General features: G+C 36.3%; 1 protein-coding gene and 1 long non-coding RNA gene across 4 annotated transcripts; both read right to left on the bottom strand.

Annotated features, from left to right (window-relative positions):
• Positions 1–3675: 3675 nt before the first annotated feature.
• Positions 3676–5438, bottom strand: LOC141585798 (uncharacterized). The gene is made up of 4 exons (XR_012519421.1): positions 5331–5438; positions 4922–5076; positions 3869–3938; positions 3676–3733 (listed from the first exon to the last, which is right to left on the bottom strand). It is a non-coding gene; the product is annotated as an uncharacterized LOC141585798 (long non-coding RNA).
• A 2458-nt stretch (positions 5439–7896) lies between these two features.
• LOC141587362 (uncharacterized) lies at positions 7897–18676 on the bottom strand. Of its 3 annotated transcripts, none has more exons than XM_074408830.1 (16): positions 18467–18676; positions 18177–18369; positions 17362–17413; positions 17113–17161; positions 15895–15945; positions 15266–15378; positions 15081–15152; positions 14869–15008; positions 14325–14418; positions 14124–14185; positions 13099–13203; positions 12538–12613; positions 10754–10866; positions 10130–10189; positions 9842–10030; positions 7897–8303 (listed from the first exon to the last, which is right to left on the bottom strand). In XM_074408830.1, exons 1-15 carry the CDS (start codon positions 18552–18554, stop codon positions 9925–9927), a joined length of 1374 nt encoding a protein of 457 aa, XP_074264931.1. In that variant the 5' UTR covers positions 18555–18676; the 3' UTR covers positions 7897–8303; positions 9842–9924. The 3 variants fall into 3 exon arrangements, with proteins under 3 accessions (XP_074264931.1, XP_074264933.1, XP_074264932.1); XM_074408832.1 differs by having other exon boundaries at positions 12538–12608; positions 18467–18632; XM_074408831.1 differs by having other exon boundaries at positions 17113–17158; positions 18467–18632.
• Between the last annotated feature and the right edge of the window lie 488 nt (positions 18677–19164).

Here is a 19164-nt window from a genome sequence, read left to right as displayed (position 1 = left end):
ATATTAATAAAATAATAATAATAATAATTAATAAATAATATTACTATTAATCATAATAATATAATAATAAATAAATATAATAAATATAAATAAAGTAATAATAATAATAAATTTATTAGTAATACAATAAATATTAAAAATAAATTTAAATATAATAATAAAAATAGTAAATAAATTAATATAATAATAATAATAACAATAAGAATATAAAATAAGAATAATAGTATCAATGATGAAATAAACTATTCAGAACTGAACTGAACTGAACTGAACTGAACTGAATGAAGCTGAACTGAACTGAACTGAACTGAACTGAACTGAACTTATTAGAATTGAAATTAAGTTCAAAAGAATTGAGAAGGTATTTATAATTGATTTAAACAAGGTAAAAATAATTAAAGGACGGCTGTGAGAATTGAGAAGTTTAACCTTCAGACCATTTTGAGTAAGATCTACTCTACGCCTCTACGGTAATAAAGTTCAAACGCAAATACTTATTGGCCAAGTCGGAGAAAATAGTAGTCGGTAGTCACTACTCACTAGTCACCCCGCCTGGATTTCCACCCTTGTTTGGATAATCTGTAGCTAGAGGCAGGCAGGTAGCAATCGTCAATTGGGTACTCGATTTGGTATGAGTTTATTTTTATAGAGTCAAGTCTAGATCTGTCAAATGGGTCGATCGGGCGGGTTACAAGTTCGGTCATTTCGGGTTCGGGTAAAATATGGGTCGGGTCCATTTTGGGTTTATAAAATACGGATTTCGGATTAAAACGGGTTTGATTAACGCCTTTTTACAAATGTTTAATTTCTTTAATTTAAATTATAAATATATACTTACTCTTAATTTTTATAATTATCTAGCTTAATATATGATATTAGTAAGAGGATGCATTTTTTTGCTTATTATATTCAATATTAACAACACTATACGAAAGTGACGGCATGGCACACACTTCGAAGTGACGACATGGGCATGGCACAAACTTTGTGGTGAAGACGTGGTATATGGTTTGAGGAGGTGAAGTGGCAGTGCTAACGTGGAATGCGGTTCGACGTACTAGGACAAAAGTGATGGCATGACACATATTTCGAGGTGATGACGTGGCATGTGGTCCGAGGTGATGAGGTGTCATGCAATGCTGATGTGGAATACGATTCAACGTACTACGGTGAAAGTGACAATATGACACACACTTCGAGGTGATGACATGACATGTGATTTGAGGTGATGACGTGACACAGATACCGCATATATACATATCTTTCCTTAAAAAAATATAAGACATTGTGTATTTTAAGGAAGATATATTGTCTTGACCCAACGTTCAACCCGCTACGGGTCGGGTTTCGACCCGTTGTTTACGGGTCAGAACAGGTTCGGGTTGCAAAAACCGGGTTATTTACGGGTCGGGTTACGGTCGGTTTTCGGGTCTGGACCGATTTTGACAGGTCTAGCCAGGTCCTATTGAGTTTGGAAGGGCTTTCTCATATTACTGCGAAGCATCTATCTAGTAAAATGCAGCGATTCATAAAATTTTGATGGTAACACCTCTGGTTACAAAAAAAAAAACAATAATTTCTTCCTGACCAGATTAGTTACAATCCAAAAGTTGTTCCAAGGTATGAAATTCGACCGTCCTCAACTAAGTACATTGAGCCCTACAAACATAAGAGAAAGAAGAAAGAACATTAGCTGTTCTTAGAACTCTCATAAACCCTTGAAATTCTACAACAATTTGATAATAACAAATAGTAGGACGTATCTTTTTATCTTACTAGTTGTTGTATCGCACGCGGTGCGTGCGATACCCCAAGATATAGAAACTGATATAATTGTTTTCGGATTTGAGAACTTAAATAGTAAATAATTATTTAAATTAACAAAAGTACGAATAATTAAGATACCATTAATCCATAATTCTTACAAAGTTATAAAGAGGGTCAGGAGCCTATGGCGAAACCATAAACCTGGTCACCAAACAAACTGTATGGTCTGCCAATAAATAGAAAGCATACTGTGGTATTTGGATATATATGCTATATCTATGTATGTTTCCGTCCCGGGAACCGACGCCGTCATCTCACGACCGCTGCCACGAGATCCTTCATTCTTCGGAACCCACTCTGTTGACTGCGGTGATCGGTGTCACTGTGTTTACCGGAGGGTTTTGGTCTGATTTAAAATTAGAAGCCATGTCATTAGCGTTCAGTTAGTTAAACTACACTCAAATTGAAGTGTAGTTGAGCCGGAGTTGTTGGATTTGCGCTTTGCATATGACAGGCACATCACGCCTGAGCATGTACGCAGTGTAGTTGAGCCGGGAGTTGCAATGGCTTCCGGGTCTCTAATTAAGCTGCAAGGCATGCTTTCTCGAGTTTCCCCTGCAATTAAATAAGAGAAATTAGTTCATACTGACGCACATCCAAATACACTTGTTAACAATGGCGTTAGTTTACAACCACACGGTATAATCCAAAGAACATCACGACTTCAATGAAAAACATCAAAAGGACATGGCGTGAACCATCAAAACTGAAATTACATGAAGAATAACATAGATCAAAACCCCTGCAACACTGTTGACTTATAACAATGCACTTATTGGGGTGTGCCCTTACGGATTATTTTTGAATTTGTATATATGCTGCCAACTTTATAATACTTTCAGAGTCAAAAACAAAATAGCATAGATCATTATATTTTTTTTTCTATTTATTGCCAATTCAATCATAGTCATCACATTTTTTTTCCACCACGTACATCAGAATCCTTACGACTAACCCTGAAAATACGAATTTGGTCACCAACTTTTAAATATTCAATTTCAAAGCAAAAAGAAATGGCATAGATAATTATTACCTTTTCTTTCTTTATGAATATGGACATATGGTAACCATGAGCAAACTACAAGAGGGCTTATTTATCACATGTTCTTTTTAAAAAACTTTAAAGGTTCAGGCTGCGTACATCCGAATCCTTCTCGTCTAACTCAGGAAATACGATTTTTTCCCAACTTTAAAATGCATTTCAAAACCAAAAACAAATGGGATAGATCTTTATATCTTTTTTGTTTCTTTATTACTATTTCAATCGTAATCATCAGATGTTCTTTTACAAATACCTTAAACTGTCTTATTCTGATGATTGAATTTTGGTTTTAGATTTTATGGATTATGAACAACCTTTTCTTTGAAATTTTCTTCTAGGCATATTTATTAAGGCTTAAATTTAATTTAATTTTGTTCAGGCCTATTTCTTCAAAAAAAAAAAAAAAAAACCTCGATATAATCAACGATCTTTTCACATTATACAGACAATATAAAATGATACCAGAGTACTGCAATCGATCCGCCTGCAATTTCCAGCTTGCTTATAAAGACCTCGTAGAAAGCTAGGATTAATGTTAACCGATTGCTACTGAGGATTAAACAAAGACAATTCAGAGAATTGCTGAAATCATTATTCAAGTGTGAAGACCATGCTTTTGAACTTCCCACATAACAGTATTAATGTTTGTTGCGTACGATGCTCAGTGATGTACTCCACACATTACACAACATCAGCTTCTATTGTGCCTCAGACTACCCCGGAAAAAGATACAGCATACTACAGAAATTCATTATACCTGCCTTGGTTCAGTTGAATTTAGTTGAATTTTGTAAAACCGTGCAAAAACACCTCCTTGCTTTTCTACTTGCCATGTTTGAACATCGAATTCTCCATAATTTGAACCTGTCATGTTTGAACATCAGTAAATTGACAAGCAAAAATAATTCTGTAACTCAAAGAGTGCATCTTATAATAAATCAATTGCAAGAGAACTGGTGTTGTAAAACAAACAATTAAGAAACTTATATCAACTTTTACCTTCTTGTATGCCTTCTTCGTGGCTCCTTCAATCACATTGTGGCAGTGATTTTGCTCAAAGTCGTCTCACCTTCATAATTGACATTTAACAAATCAATACCATTGTCGAGAGAAAGTACGGAGTATACAACCAGAAATCTAATAAAGATAGCAAACCATAGTTTCTAAAATAAGAACATTACAAAGGCAGTATGTCAATCCTCTACTTGTTTAGCTTACTTGCCGTCATCCTTATCAAAAATAGCATTTTCCCTATAATTCTAGAACATAAGTCGATCAAAAGGGGGTTGAGTTACTAATAACTCCATAAGAGGGTGATCAAAAGGGGGTTTGATGAAAATGGTTTGTGACCATCATTTTTCTTTTGTCAACTAAAAAAGAACCTAACAAATGGTTATTTGGTCTCAAAATCAGGGAAATCATTTGAACAGTGTACACTCTTGTTCATGTGTTAAAGACACCATCTTGATGGTCTGCAAAGCTTGACTAAACAATTCTCAAATCAGGAAAACTTGCTAATAGGAAAAAGAAGAGATTGTTAATTGTTGAAAGGATTATCATTACTGTTAGCCGTTGAGGGGATTATGAGTTGACACAACACGTTGAGTTCTATGATTAACAACAATTCATATTACGACTCTTACCAAGCCAAACCTGTATAGGCCAATCTTGTAGTTTACGGGATACACCTAACAAAATCGACTTAACCCAAACTTGGCCTGCCTCAGTGCCTCACCCATTTGATGGTCAAATTAGGATTAGAGGAAAAACTCTTAAATCATACAACTGTGATTTCACCATGAAAATCAATAAGGCAATAACCTTTATCTTAAATAAAACATCTAATCAAATTAAATGACGACAATATAAACGGGATAAAGAGAGTACTAAATGAAAGTATCCGTGAAACAAAGAGAAGGGCAAAAGGGCGAATACCTTCAATGTAATTTAGTTAGCAAAACTTGGTAGTTTACAGTTACGACATGTACAATATAGAAATTTGGCAGTCAAAAATAGACAAATGAAAAGGATTCAGCAATCGCAGTAGCTTACCAGTAACGCCCACCCAAAGAGAGAACCTAATTCACTATCATTGGACTTAACTTGGTAGTTTTCGACGCCTTCACCTTCGATAACATAAGCATATTCAGCATCAACCTCCGCTTCAACTTACACCTCCTTGCTTGTACTCAACTTACGACCCCCACCTGCAAACAAAACCTCCCAAAATCCATCGAATTAATCAAATTAGGACTCAAAAACACCCTAAAAACAGAGAATAATGAACTGAGAGACAAACCCCTGGGAAAATCGATATCTTTGTCGAATTAAATGAGGGTTCGATTGATTTACGTGAGATCGAGCAAATTAGGGTTTGCAAAATTACTTGTTTGTATGCTCAAAATAACATACCCATAATGAATTGAGTCTACTCTAAAGGATTATTTAACGCAAAACAAACCTGGGATTGATCGCGATGAATCGCCATTTTTGATTAAAGAGGAAAGGCGGAGGTGTGGATTTGGTTTAGGAAAGAGAAAAGGAAGGGGATGGGACAGACCAACAGACTACAGAGAGACAAGCTAACATAATAATGTGAGGAGAAGGCCCAAGAGCTCTACACCAAAAGAAGTCCAAAAAAAAGGCCCAAGAGCTCTACACCAAACGCAGCCAAGGAAGTCGTTTTGAGCTGAAACGATGTGCACAATTACTGTTCATTTGAACAGTGTACACCCTTGTTCACTTTTATGTTAAGGTGTAAAGATTTATGTTAAGGTGTAAAGATTTTATGTTAAGGTGTAAAGATGTATGGAAATTCTGTCTCAAAATGTTCTTGCAGCTGAAGCCAATAGGTCTATTTATGGTATTAAGTTATCAAGAAATGCGCCTTCTCTCTCACATTTATTTTTTGCGGATGATTCTATTTTCTTTCTTCAAGATAAAGAGGAGGCTTACAGTAAGATTTTACTAATCTTGGCTAATTTCTGTTCTGCCTCGGGTCAGATTATGAATGAGTCTAAATCGGGTATTCTGTTCAGTCCAAGCACCACGATGCGCTCTGTGCGGGAAGGTCTGAGGACCTTACATATTTCTGAGAATAAGGGTATTGGTCGATATTTGGGTATTGATACTGAGTTTGGTTCGTCTAAAAAGGAAATTTTCAATGCGCTCATTGAAAAGGTGCGGCGCCGTATTTCGTCATGGAATGCTATCTTTCTCTCACCTGCGGGAAGGTTGACTTTGATCTCTTCTGTTTTGTCTGCTTTATCAAATTATGTCCTATCGGTATTTAAAATACCGGTAAGTGTGGCCAATAAGATTAACTCCTTATTGTCACATTTTTGGTGGGCTGGAACGAGATTAAGGTCCACGATCCATTGGTGTAGTAAGAATTTTATTAGTCTCCCAAAGTCGGAAGGTGGCCTTGGAATTCGGAATATTCAGTGTATGAATCAGGCTCTTTTAGGTAAGTTAGCTTGGAAAGTTCTGTCTATGAAAGACTCTTTGGTTAGTCGAGTTTTTTATGACAAGCTTATTTGTAATAGCGATCTTGTGATGCCTGGGTCTTTAAAGTCTTGCTCGTACCAATCTTGGGGTTGCAAGAGTTTGTCTTTTGGTATGGAGTTGCTTTTGGCTCACTTGGGCTGGAAGCCTGGTGTCAATTCATCGCTGCGTATTTGGAATTGTGGATGGGTTGGTGGTGAGGTGCCACCTCAAAGGACGAGATTGGGCTTTCCGCCGCCAGATTCTATGTTGAATTTTACGGTTAAGGATCTTCTTACTCCTTCTTTGTGTTGGAATCATGAGCTTATCTTTGATTTGTTTGAACCTGAGTGGGCTCGTCGGATTTGTGCCACGCCTATTTGTAGTACTGCTATTGATGATTATTTTTTCTGGAAGTTTACCTCTTCGGGGATCTACACGGTCAAAAGTGGTTACGCGGTCTGTCTTGCTTCTTATCTACGGGTTCATAGTTCGTCTAAGGATGAGAGTAGAATTGATGCCTCTACTAAGACTTTTTGTAAAAAACGGTTGTGGCGCTTACCAGGTCCGCAGGTTTGGAAGATTCTTGTTTGGCGAATTTTGACGGATTCACTTTCGGTGGGAGCTGAATTTGTTAAACGGAATCTCATCATTGGGTCGGTGTGTCCTTGGTGTGGGAGGGACGGTAGGGTGGAGACCGTTGAGCACCTTTTTAGGGATTGCTTCCTGGTTAAGCGTCTATGGGCGTGTTCATCGATTGGTATTTCTACTGAATTTTCTACGTCGGTTCGGTTACGTGATTGGATTAAGAATTGGATAAATTTTTTCTACACAAAGGAGGATTCTTCTACTACCGTCATTCGATTCCTTTCTGTTCTGTGGAGTCTTTGGCGTACCAGGAATGAGATTGTGTTCTCAGGAAAGTCCTTTTCGCCTGAGTACTTCTTTGCTTCTCTTTCGAACTCTACTAATGTAGCTTTAGAAGCGGAGTCACGGCTTGCTTCTACAGTATCGGCTTCGGGGGCTGTATGTTACGATCCATTGGACACTTTGAGGAATGAGATTAGTAATTATTTTCCGTTCTTTTTGGTGGGAGAAAAAGGAACTTGTGCCTCTTTCCGTGTTAAAGTTTTTGCGAGTTGGGTAAGTTCTTTACATGCTTCTGCAGGTTGGATTGTCTATGCACCTAATGGGGAATGTTATGGGACTTTTGCCATAAGCTTTGATGCTGAATCTGCACTACAAGCTGAAGCGATTGGCATTAGGGAAGCTTTGAGATGGGCTGCTAGAAGCAATTTGCTCCACTTGGACGTTTCCTCTGATTGCCTTCAACTTCTTCTTCAACTTGCTAGAGTGGAGTCTCAGCACCACTTGGTTAAGGGAATTCTGTTTGATATCGAGTCGGTCCTCTTGTTGTTTCATTGTATTTGCTTTAGTTTCGTACCGCGTCGTCTTAATAAGGTTGCCCATAACCTAGCTCGGGCTAAATTGGGATTGTAGTTTTGTCCTTTTTACAGCTGCCAAAAAAAAAAAAAAAAAAAAAAAACAAATAGTAGGACGATTCCAACAAAATTTCACCTATAATGAAAGTTTAAGTTTACAACCAAGAACGATTCCAACAAAATTTCACCTATAACGAAAGTTAAGTTTACAACCAAGTCCCAATACATTATACATACTACGGAGTACTGATTTTGAACAAAACCAAAAGAAAAGACAGCATAATCCTTACGCTCTAGGAGATATGGAACCAAAGTTGGTGTCGTATATACTAGCAAGGAGCAAGAACCTCGATGTTATGGGCTCCACAACCACGAAAATGCAAACATGTTCTTCATGATCGACCATTGAAGCAAACTCATAGTTGTAGTCTGCGTCATCTCAAAGTTAACATGTGAGACGAGGCCCTCAGCCTCATACGTGGTATTGTAGGCCATAGGAAGATCGTGCTCTGCGTTCAGTGGACCATAGTCAATATCGAGAGGGTCGTTAGATGTATAGAAGGAATCAGCTTGAAGATACATTGGATCGACTTTATGAACTCTGAAGATAGCAATAACATAGCATAGAAGAACAGTGGCAAATAAAGAACCCAGAATTAATCTCCTAAGATATAGACGTGAAAATTTGCACAATTTATTGAGGTTGTTATACTCTTGGCTTTCAATATCCATGTCGAATACTCAACTAGCCTTTTGATGTGTGTTTTTATTCGGGGTAAACTTATTGCTGTGGAAGGAGGTTAGATGATCTAATCAAGAGTTGGTTGAGCAACTCCGACAAGGACGTTGAGTGATCTTTGAGTTAAAGAATTCCTTAAATTGACCTCTTAATCCTAAAAGAACGAAAGGGTTTCCTGATAATCCTCTAAAGTTGGTACTCTAATCATGTAGAAAACAAACACTCTTTTTAAGTTAGCTAGGAGGATATTCTACTATAACTCGAACAAAAGAAATTACGCGTCAAGGAAACACAATAACGAGATTTTGTGTTATATCATTTATCATAACATGTCTTTACATCTAATGCTCCTGTGATACTCTATCTAGGACTTATCCTAGTACGGGTAAAGATTATAACCTTTGCTTTACTTTTAAGCGATCAGAAATTAATCTAACTACTTTGGGTTCAGTTCAAAAACAAACACACTTTCAATCCATCACTATCTAAGACTATAGATGGTTGAAAAATAAAACTAAAAAAACCTTCAATACGTTAACTTCGTGTGAGTTAATGTATACTTAATCATCTGCTCCAATCATAGTTCTAGTAAATTATACTAAAGAGAAAGCACGCCATAAATCTAGTATAACAGGTAGCTGCATCAAGTTATCAACAAGAGTCATCAACAAAAATTATCAAAGAGACCATTTCACACAATATATCCAATGAATCATCAAATACCCAGAATTTCACAAATCGGATAGTTTCACAGGAGACTGAGTTAGCAAGCACCCAAAATGTCGACAATTTACCAAATTTCCTTCATATATACCACAAAAAATCTACAGAACCTAAAGGCCATACCAATATCTAACCGCATAGACAAAAGTTCGACAAGGCAAACGGGATATTAGAGATGGATATGGGTAGCGCAGAAGGTAAGATACGGTCAAATCGGGAATATTTCAGGTAAGTTATTATCGAATTAGAAAGGGGTAAGAGTCAGGTAGCGGCCATCAAAACTCGATGATGCATTGGTTCGCTTATTTGGGCCCGGGTCGGGTCCAATCATGTCAATCTGGGTTGGGTTGGCCCTGTCATTTTTGCCAGGTCTAGAAAGAATCCTTAGAGTAGGCCTGTGGAAAGCATTGTACAACTGGTGTTGTAAAAGGGAAAGAACTAAACAGCTGTCACAAAGTAAGGTTACACAAACATGCATAGTGCTTTGTACTGACCATGACCTCCTGAGATATGCATGTCAATTACGGTTGTATATCAAACTGCAGCTATCAAACTGCAGCTAAAGTCCATAGCAACAAGTCATACCTGCAACCCAACTGACCAAGACTTGTTTTCTGGTCTTTCCGAACATGAAGATATGTTATTTGGTTTTCCGGACACATTTTCCCTCAAAATATGAAGTTGCTCAGTTGGACAGTTTTTCTTCTCCCACCATCTCGCGGGACAATGTATGCACTGTCCTCCACATCGACATTCAAACAATTCATTCTATGCCTAAAGAGACACTCAAACCAGGGAAATGTTAGATACATATAGTACTGAGATACAAATATAAGGAATTTATACTCGATCCACATTATGCAAAATCATTACCATTCAAAATGGTCCTCACAGCAGATAGAGCCCCAGATAATTGCGAGACCAGATCCTTTCCTGCACTTGGCAATAAGGCAATTGCTAAGAGGATTCGCCAGCAAGCTATAATACTCGGTAAATTTAATTTCCATAGTAGTTCTAAGGAAACCATAGCATGTACTCCGTATGTCACTAATGTGAGGAACTGAGGATCCCACCAAAGGCAACATTTAGTTAACGCAAAATGCATGCATCCTTACTCATTGACAGGACCAACAATTGTTTTCGTGGACTCTCAAAGGAAATAGTTGGGCAACGGTATGAGGGTAAAACTTTAGTTTTTGGTCAGATATCTTTGGCTGAAAGAGTACGCAGCTATACCACAAACCAAATGACAGGAAAATATTCTGAAGGAATTCAGACCCAGACGGTTACTATTTCCAATGTGTCAGTCAAGCCTAGAACTCAACACAAGCAGACAGCTTTTAACAGTAGCACAATGAGCAACGGTTCATGATAACAGGAGACTCGCGACTTTAATCATCATTGATCTTTTAAGCTCTATGTATCACCATGTCACTGTAACACTGAAAGTTAACGAACATAAATTGAAAAGATGAGGAATAATGTAAGAACATGTACCATGTTGCAGTGTACATGTCATAGAATTTGTCAAAAGCTTTGTCAAAGCAGAACTGACAAACTAAAAGCTCCCTGAAATCAGTTACTTCGCATGTCGACTTACAGCATTTTACCTATATGACAGAGAAGGCCCGACTTATTTCACCATTCAAGGCGTAAAGAAAATTAGCATAATAAAATTCAAAGTTCAAACTATCATCCACAAGGAAAATAATTTATTGGCATTGCATCAGTTCAGCAAATTTGAGCCAAATTCTTTTCAGCCACATGAATAAGCCATAGCGTATTAGCATGGCCAAATTGTATGCAATAAAACTCCAATTTTGTCGACATTTATTGCAACTTGCAACATATACATCATAGCTTTACAATATCCACGGACTGATAGAAAATCATCATTGTCTTGAGACCTGACCGACAAACTCAACAACCCCAAAACCAATACTCACCAGCAAATTACAGTTTGAAATTGAATGTAGAACATAATTCCACAGCATCTTAAAGTAGCGTAATTATTGAAACACCTTATTGGCCCATCTGTAGGGTTATATACTTCTTAACTTCACTGGATATATAATCTTCCATTTTCATGTGGCAGATATTACCAAGATTGTGCTAATAGGAAGGCAGAAATAAATAAAGGCTTTGGGAAAAAATCAGACAGAACCAAGAATGCACCGAGGGATCCCCTAAGGCGGTGTTTGGTTGGGGGTTAGGGAATGGATTGGAATGGATTTGGTCTAATCTTGTGTTTGGTTGGCTTGTTTTGGAATGGAGTTAGATACCTGATGGATTCTAACTCCATTCCATCCCCCCTAGCATCCCATACCTTCCCCTCCCCCCAAGTTTCTAACTCCATTCTCCTCTAGAGTAGAAAAGATAATCAACCAAACATGTTTAGAGAGGTATGGGATTTCAAATCCATTCCTCTATGGTATTACATTCCATTCCATTCCGCATAGTTGAACCAAACGACAATATATGATCTCAAAATTTTCCCTCTAATAGGCATTTTCTTAAATAAGGAAACTAATGACAATTAAATGCATTCACTTAAATAAGGAAAGTAATAATGATAAATTTATTTTATTAAACTATTATCTTTTCATTAAATTTAATCTTTTTAATAAAATATCATTTTCATTAAACTCTAAACTATAATTTTTTAACTGAAATAAAAGAAAATAAATATAAAATTATAAATCGCTAAATCTTTATTGATGTTGATATTAGAAAATAACTTGACCCATACTCCGTATAAAACAAAGCTCTAAACTGCTATCATTCGTTTCGTGACAAAAATATTTTTGAGAAATTTTAAAAATTGAAACCATTAGCTTTTTGGTTAACAAAAATATTTTCATTTAAAATACATTGTAGGACATTACTCAATTTTTTGATTTATTTTTTGTTCCAATTGAAATCATTAACTTTGTGGTAAATAAAAAAAATATATTAAAATACATTTGAGGACATTACTCGATTTTCTTGATTAATTTTCAGTTTTAACTTTTTTTTTTCTTAAAGTAAAATCCACTGATGAGAATTGAGAAATGTCAAAACTTAATAAGGTACCAATTTTAAATATACAAGTAATATACTAAAAAAAACTCTATATATCGTGCATCTATTGCATGAGGTCTAGAGTCTAGACTAGATGGAAATCAATCAGACAGAACCAAGAATGCACTGGGGCATTGGAAAAACAATCAGACAAGTTAAATTGTCTGTAATCCGAAAGGCAAGCAGCAGCTTAAGTTTATTCAAACGAAGTACTTACTTACCAGACGCTTAAGCTTATGAGAGAAAATGTGCTTATGTGAAGGATAAGATGCGATATGCCCATGCAGATGACCTACACTGCAAAATTTCAAAGTCAAACTGAGCAACTAAGGGTACATAATCCAATGTTAAATGATTCCTAGAAAATGATAGGGGCCATCTTCTAACCAACAAACTAACTGAACTTCAAAATAATACTTACTTTTACAACGAGAGCTTATTCTATCATCAGTGCTCAAATTTAATGTATAAAGGACAAAAAATGAAAAAAATATATTCCCAATTTTGAAAAATCCAAACAAGCGACCATGATTCAATCATTTGATGAAATAAAACTGAGGGAAAAGAAATCTATATTAAAGAGGCAAGGCAAAAGGCTAAAGTTACATGAGCCTTGAAATTTATTCAAACATTTTATGACAAGATCACAAGACTATGACCAACAGACCAAGAAAGTGTACATGAAGAAGATGAAAAACACTTAAAAACAACAAAGTTTTAACATAAAAAAAAATTGGGAAGAAAACATCTTAAAATACAAAATTACCATTATACCAAGATACCTGTCACAAACTATGGTACTGCAATCAAGGCAGGTTGCCAAGGATGTGGAGTTGCAGCAATCATTGCACTTGGCGTTTTTCATGCTCTTATTTATATGATGGCATCTGAAACAAGACACTAAGCCATTAAGGTCTGTCGAGTAAATGAAAAAACTTGGGAGGCTGGAAGGAAAATATCCATAATATGCGTCACAGTATTGAAAGTTTATAGATGAGTATTAACAAATAATTATTAATTATGTATATTTATTCTTAAAATACATTTTTTTCAGAATCATCTAGCTTCATTTCACACTTATTGACTTTCTTTGCCTAGGGGTCATTCTTAAGAAAAAAATACATTAAGATGCCATGAACAGTGAACACCCGAATCCTTTGCATCTTTGACTAAGATCAATGAGAAGATATGCATATGGACCTAGGGCATCATAAATAAATAAATAAAAATTATTTTATAAGTGATGATAATATGAGAATTGACTATTGAGAACCATCAGAAAGTAATTTTACAAAAAAAATGCCAAATTATTCATTGTTTGAGGACTTTCCAATATGGACATAGATAAATAATTTTGAGATAATGAGATGGATGAAGTAATAAGAATGTTCATCTACAAATCTCTTAGACAACATCCCCAAAAAATCCTTAGAGACGTGACTAAACCCACATAAGGAATCTAGAACTGATATTTAACCCCAGCATAATGATTTATTCATCCACGTCAAGTCCTTACCAGCAATGTAATAATGCGGAAAAACGCTAACAAAGGAGACCTTCTCCTAACACTAAATGTGCTAACTCCATGGAATACTTGAGAGTGAATAGTTAGACACTTAGACCGATAGGAGTACCCAATAATTCATTGAACTGTTGGTCATGGATCTCAAGTTCTCATCAGAGTTATTGGAGTACCAGCTCAAAACACCAACGTACCCCAAAAACATAGAATAGGGGAGGGGTAGCAGAAATGAATACACATACAGTAAAAACCCTGAGCAGACACATCACAACAAGAGACACTGACCTTTGATATAGTTCACGAAGATTTACAGAAATGACTGATGATCCATTACGCTTAACAGCATCCTACAGATCAATATGTCAAAAAAAAATTAATATTGATTAAGAAATGGTTGCTAGTTTCCTACACAAACTCCATAAGATATCATCCGCCAATTATGGAAAAATTACAAGAACAAAGAAATAGAAGCAGTAGAACAGGCACCTGGCTGAAAGCTAGACCTGATTGAACAGGTTGATGGCAAGGTTTAGTTGCTAAACAATCTCCAGCAAGATGACCAGGTTTATTGCATTTCCAGCTACAAGAAAGGGTGGACCAATCAAGACATTGCTAAAACTGATGGTGCATACTCTCAGAGCCCGTGAAATCAAATTCTAATTTTTCCAATTACCAAAAAATCACCGACAGCAAAGTTGATTGCAAGGAACAGGCAATGGCAATATGATCCCAGGAAATAACATCATATTTTATCATTGTTAGTTAGAATTTAGGTCAATTTGCTGCACCTATCCATCGGAGAACAGCTTACAGATGGTCATTAACCTTAACTCCAAGTATAGTAACAGTACTTTTCCTACTTGATTACTTGCAACTTGAATTTTTTTAATGCTTTGCACGGATAGGAGGGAGGGGCTGCTCCCAATTTGTAGTTGGCAACTCCATGCTAAAAGCCTAAAACGGATTACCAACATTTTTTACTTTCCAAGTGCAACTTTATGATTGATTACAGAGATAAATGAATATATACCATTCATAAGTGGACAAACAAGATCTCTTTCTTGACCACCTGTTACGATCATAATCCCAAGTATCCTTGCCTCCTTCAGCTGGCTGTGAAAACTGTTTAGGCTGATATATTGACACGGTCGGCTCTTGACAGATGTTGCCCTGTCCGTATAAATTTTAAGAGTCAAAACCGTGCATCGCTAACGTTGTACGAAAATATATGCAAATTGTCACCTTAAGAGGCTGTAATTGCTTCTGGTTCAACAACTCAGCCTTGCAATCCTTGCTACAGATGTCATCTTCAGTCTGCCAAAATAAAAAATAAAGACCAATTCAACTGGGTCGCAAGTAAGAGAGAAAAGAGTGGGAGAAAGTCGAATGCAAGGAACCAATTTCTTGGTCATAAATATATAGCATACCTCGTCGCATATGTACTCTCCATATCTACCACACACAACACAAACAGGTTCACCAAGCAGTGGAAATCGTTGCTCACATCGCATTTTTACCCGATCAATGTGCTCCATATGCTCTAATATTCCAGGAGCAAAAATATTAACAAACATACCACAGCAGGCCTTATCACAAAGCAGAACCCCATGAAAGAGCTTATATGAAAAACAGCAAATAAGAATATTACCAGAAACTAACAACTATAGGTTACATCCTTTGGTTTATTCTGTCAATTTTTAATGCTTGAAATCCTCCACTTACAGTCATGATGACAGCCTAACAGGTGACTAGTGTGGTGTCTACTAATAAACGCAGGAACAGTGTCCCCATTCCCAAGGGGTTTTAAATGTTTTCTATAGTTGACTTGGTGGATATCATATTTTCAGCAACGCTCTTAGAGTTTAGACCCTACCCTTAAACAGCCCTAAAAATCCTCCCATGAGATGCTAGGTTTGATATCAATAACTAGAAAAGATTCATAATGTGGCAGATAACAGTTGAGAAGGCAACACAAAGCGGGAAACAGTCATTTGTATATAAAGATGAACGACAACTAAAGCAACTAAAGTTTATGAGCACAAGATGTGGGAAGCACCTGAAGCGGGTTGCCCCAATGACTCTTCTGATGCTGAAGGCTGGTCATCGCCTGTTGTTTAAGTAAACAAATTGACAAAGAAGTGAGAGATAGAGTGAGCCTAATGATTTCCACAACTCTTTTTTACCCTCTATAATTTCTATCCCACGGAAAGGGAAGAGAATGATGACTGTGAAGCGGAGCTCAATGCATAAGAGGTTTCTAAGAGGAGGAAAGGGAATGTTGTTGCATAAAACTAGCTTTTTTTTTTGGTAATGCAAGAGTTCATTTTGAGATGAAAAACATCCTCAACTTACTTAGTGCCTTGGTGGTAGCTAGTGACTACGCAACATCAAGTTATCAGAATTATCAAAAGTATAAATGTGCAGTAAACCTCAACTAAAATGGCACACTACATCCAAAAACCAAAATTTCAACCAGAGGAATGTTTGTTCACTAGGAAAAGCTCAACACCATAGAAGAAACATGTACTAAGATAATTTTGACTAAAGCAATCACCAATTAAGGTGCTTTTGTTCAACATGAACCCCCTCATGATCTACTCCCTCCCATTCTTTGGAAATGTTTCATTTACTTTTTGCACAGAGTAAAGTTGCGAGTGGGGTGGTGGGTCTCACCAATAAAGTAGGCTAATTTACATTAACGAAAACATACTCGGAATGAGAATGAGCCCAATGAGGCAATTATAATGAATAGGCCAAAAAGGAAATATAAGCCATTTCTTGAGAACCGGCGGGAGTACTATATAATTACCACCAATCAAGAACAGACAAAATGAAATGTTATTGAAAATGATATTTTTTTTAAATGTAACCAGGGCTTCCATCCTCGAAAACTCATTATTATTATATACGAACACACAAGCAACTAACTTAATTTAGATTCCCTATTTGAATTTTGGTAAAATAATTGTTTCAATTTTGATCACTTATTGTTATTAATCCTGATGCATCTTACGCATGTAAGGTACAATGTAAAATCGATTTAATTTAATTCATCAAAAAACCATTTATATGATTAAGAAAAGACGTAGATGGTGTTAATTGTAGAAAAACAATGGTTACAATTAACATCGCTTGACCACCAAAATAGAACTTGCCCAATATAAATGTAATGGAGGGAGAAATGAATTCTATTTCTCACAAGATAAAACATATTCCTTCGCACAATATACGCAATATTTAATGAATTAGAATCATCATGAAAATAAATACTCACTGTCGCTCCCGTATTCCACCAATTGAACTCCAGATTTAGAGACTCCCTGCTGCAATGAATTCAATAATAAATGACTTGAAATATAATGCAATATGAAATAAAAAAGCAACAGATGATTTTGATCTACTCAAGCAACAAACAAAAAAGCGAAATTACTAACGTCCTATGCAAATTTGAGCTACTCCTTAAGCAACGGACAAAAGTTGCATTTAAGCTATTCCTTAAGCGGGGAACAAAAAGCACACTTACCAGAACATCTGGTGTTAGTTGTTCACATCCATGAGCTGAACAAGCTTCATTCCTACACAAAATCCACCAAATCGCAACATAAAAATAATCAGACTTCAGCTAGGTTATCTCAAACAAAAGGTCTCCTTAAAGACAATCTCACATCAATAACATTCGTATGAGTCCGTCTAATATGAGAATTTGTGTATTCCAAATAAACATCTAAGATATACACATGAAGTAACCTAACTGTTTGACTTCAGCTCAATTAGTTCAAACAATTAGTATCCTGAAACACGGTCTCACACCAATAACATTATCATGAGACCGTCTAATACCGGAATTTGCATATTTCAAATAGAACATGCAAGAAAAAGACTCAAATAACCTAATTGTCTGACAACAGCTCAACGAATTCAAACATTAGTCTCCAGACGGTTCCACACCAATAACATCATCAAGAGACCTACTAATACGAGAATTTGCGCAGTTCAAATAAAACACGTAAGATATACACTTAAATAACCTAATTGCCAGACTTCTGATCAATTAGCTCAAACAATTAGTCTGAAAGACAGTCTCACACCCAATAACATCATCATGAGACCGTCTTTAGACGAGAATTTTCGCGTTTCAAATAAAAACACGTAATATACACACTTAAATAACCTAAATGTCTAACTTCAGCTCAATTAGTTCAAACATTTAGTCCCCTGAAATTAGTCTAAAACCGTCTCACACTCTCACACTGTCACACCAATAACAATATTATCATAAGACCGTCTAATACGATAATTTGCGTAAATAAGAACACGTAAGATAAACACTCAAACAACCTAATTTTCTGGATGTAATCCGCGTGAGACATAGGCTTCTCATCAAATTCACCTTGCTGCTGCTGTTTCGACGACGGCGGTGGCTTTTCTCGTCTGCGGCGTTTACGATGGCGATCGGCGTCATTAACGGCGGAGGATGACGTGTCCGGCAAGTTTTCCGGCGGCGGTGCATTTCCGGTGACGATGTTGTAATCTGCAAAACATCACAAAAATTGATAAATTGAGATTAATTACAATTTTGAAATGATTGAAAAATGTAGAAGTGCGAATTAAGAAGTGTTGATAATTACTATGGAGATTTTGGAGAACGGAAGAGAGACTGTATGAATTTCGATAGGTGAATGAAGGGTTCTTGTAAAAGTTGGACCTCGTCGTCATCTTTCTTCTTCTCGTTCGATGGCCAAAAATAAGTTACGGTAATTCTTATTCGTCTTGCTCCGACTGTAATTCATACAGTTATTTCTTGGAAAAATTACAAATAACCACCTTGTATTTACGTACTTTTACAATTTACCACCTTATATTTGCTTTTTTACAAATAACACCCAAACTTCATTATATATTCCCCAATCACCACCGTATTTTTACCCCGACATCGTTTTTCTAATTTTCCGACTCGTTAAGAGACGAATTACTCATATTACCCAAATTATCCTCCTGTAGTACCACACTAATTACCCCAAATACATTTAGTTGTGTTTCCCTAATTCAATAACCCTAAATCACCAAATTCATATCATAAACTTTCCCAACTTTCTACCTAAAGAGGCGAATCTATATATAAGAGGTTGCAAATAAGCCAAAATTTCAGTTCAAGAGGCATAATTTTGAACCAACTTCTACAAATGAGTAAGCATGCGACGAATATAGAACAACTTATAATTCCTACAATTCCATGACTTACATCAGGCATATGATGAGCTACAACTTGCTTAAGACAACATTTTAGCTCTAAGAGCTATTGCAAATAGCCAAATAAGAGTACTAC

Source organism: Silene latifolia, chromosome 6 (assembly GCF_048544455.1).
Source record: "Silene latifolia isolate original U9 population chromosome 6, ASM4854445v1, whole genome shotgun sequence".
NCBI lineage: Eukaryota > Viridiplantae > Streptophyta > Magnoliopsida > Caryophyllales > Caryophyllaceae > Silene > Silene latifolia.
Note: the sequence above shows the minus strand (reverse complement) of the source record. Positions and strands in the feature narration are given on the sequence as shown.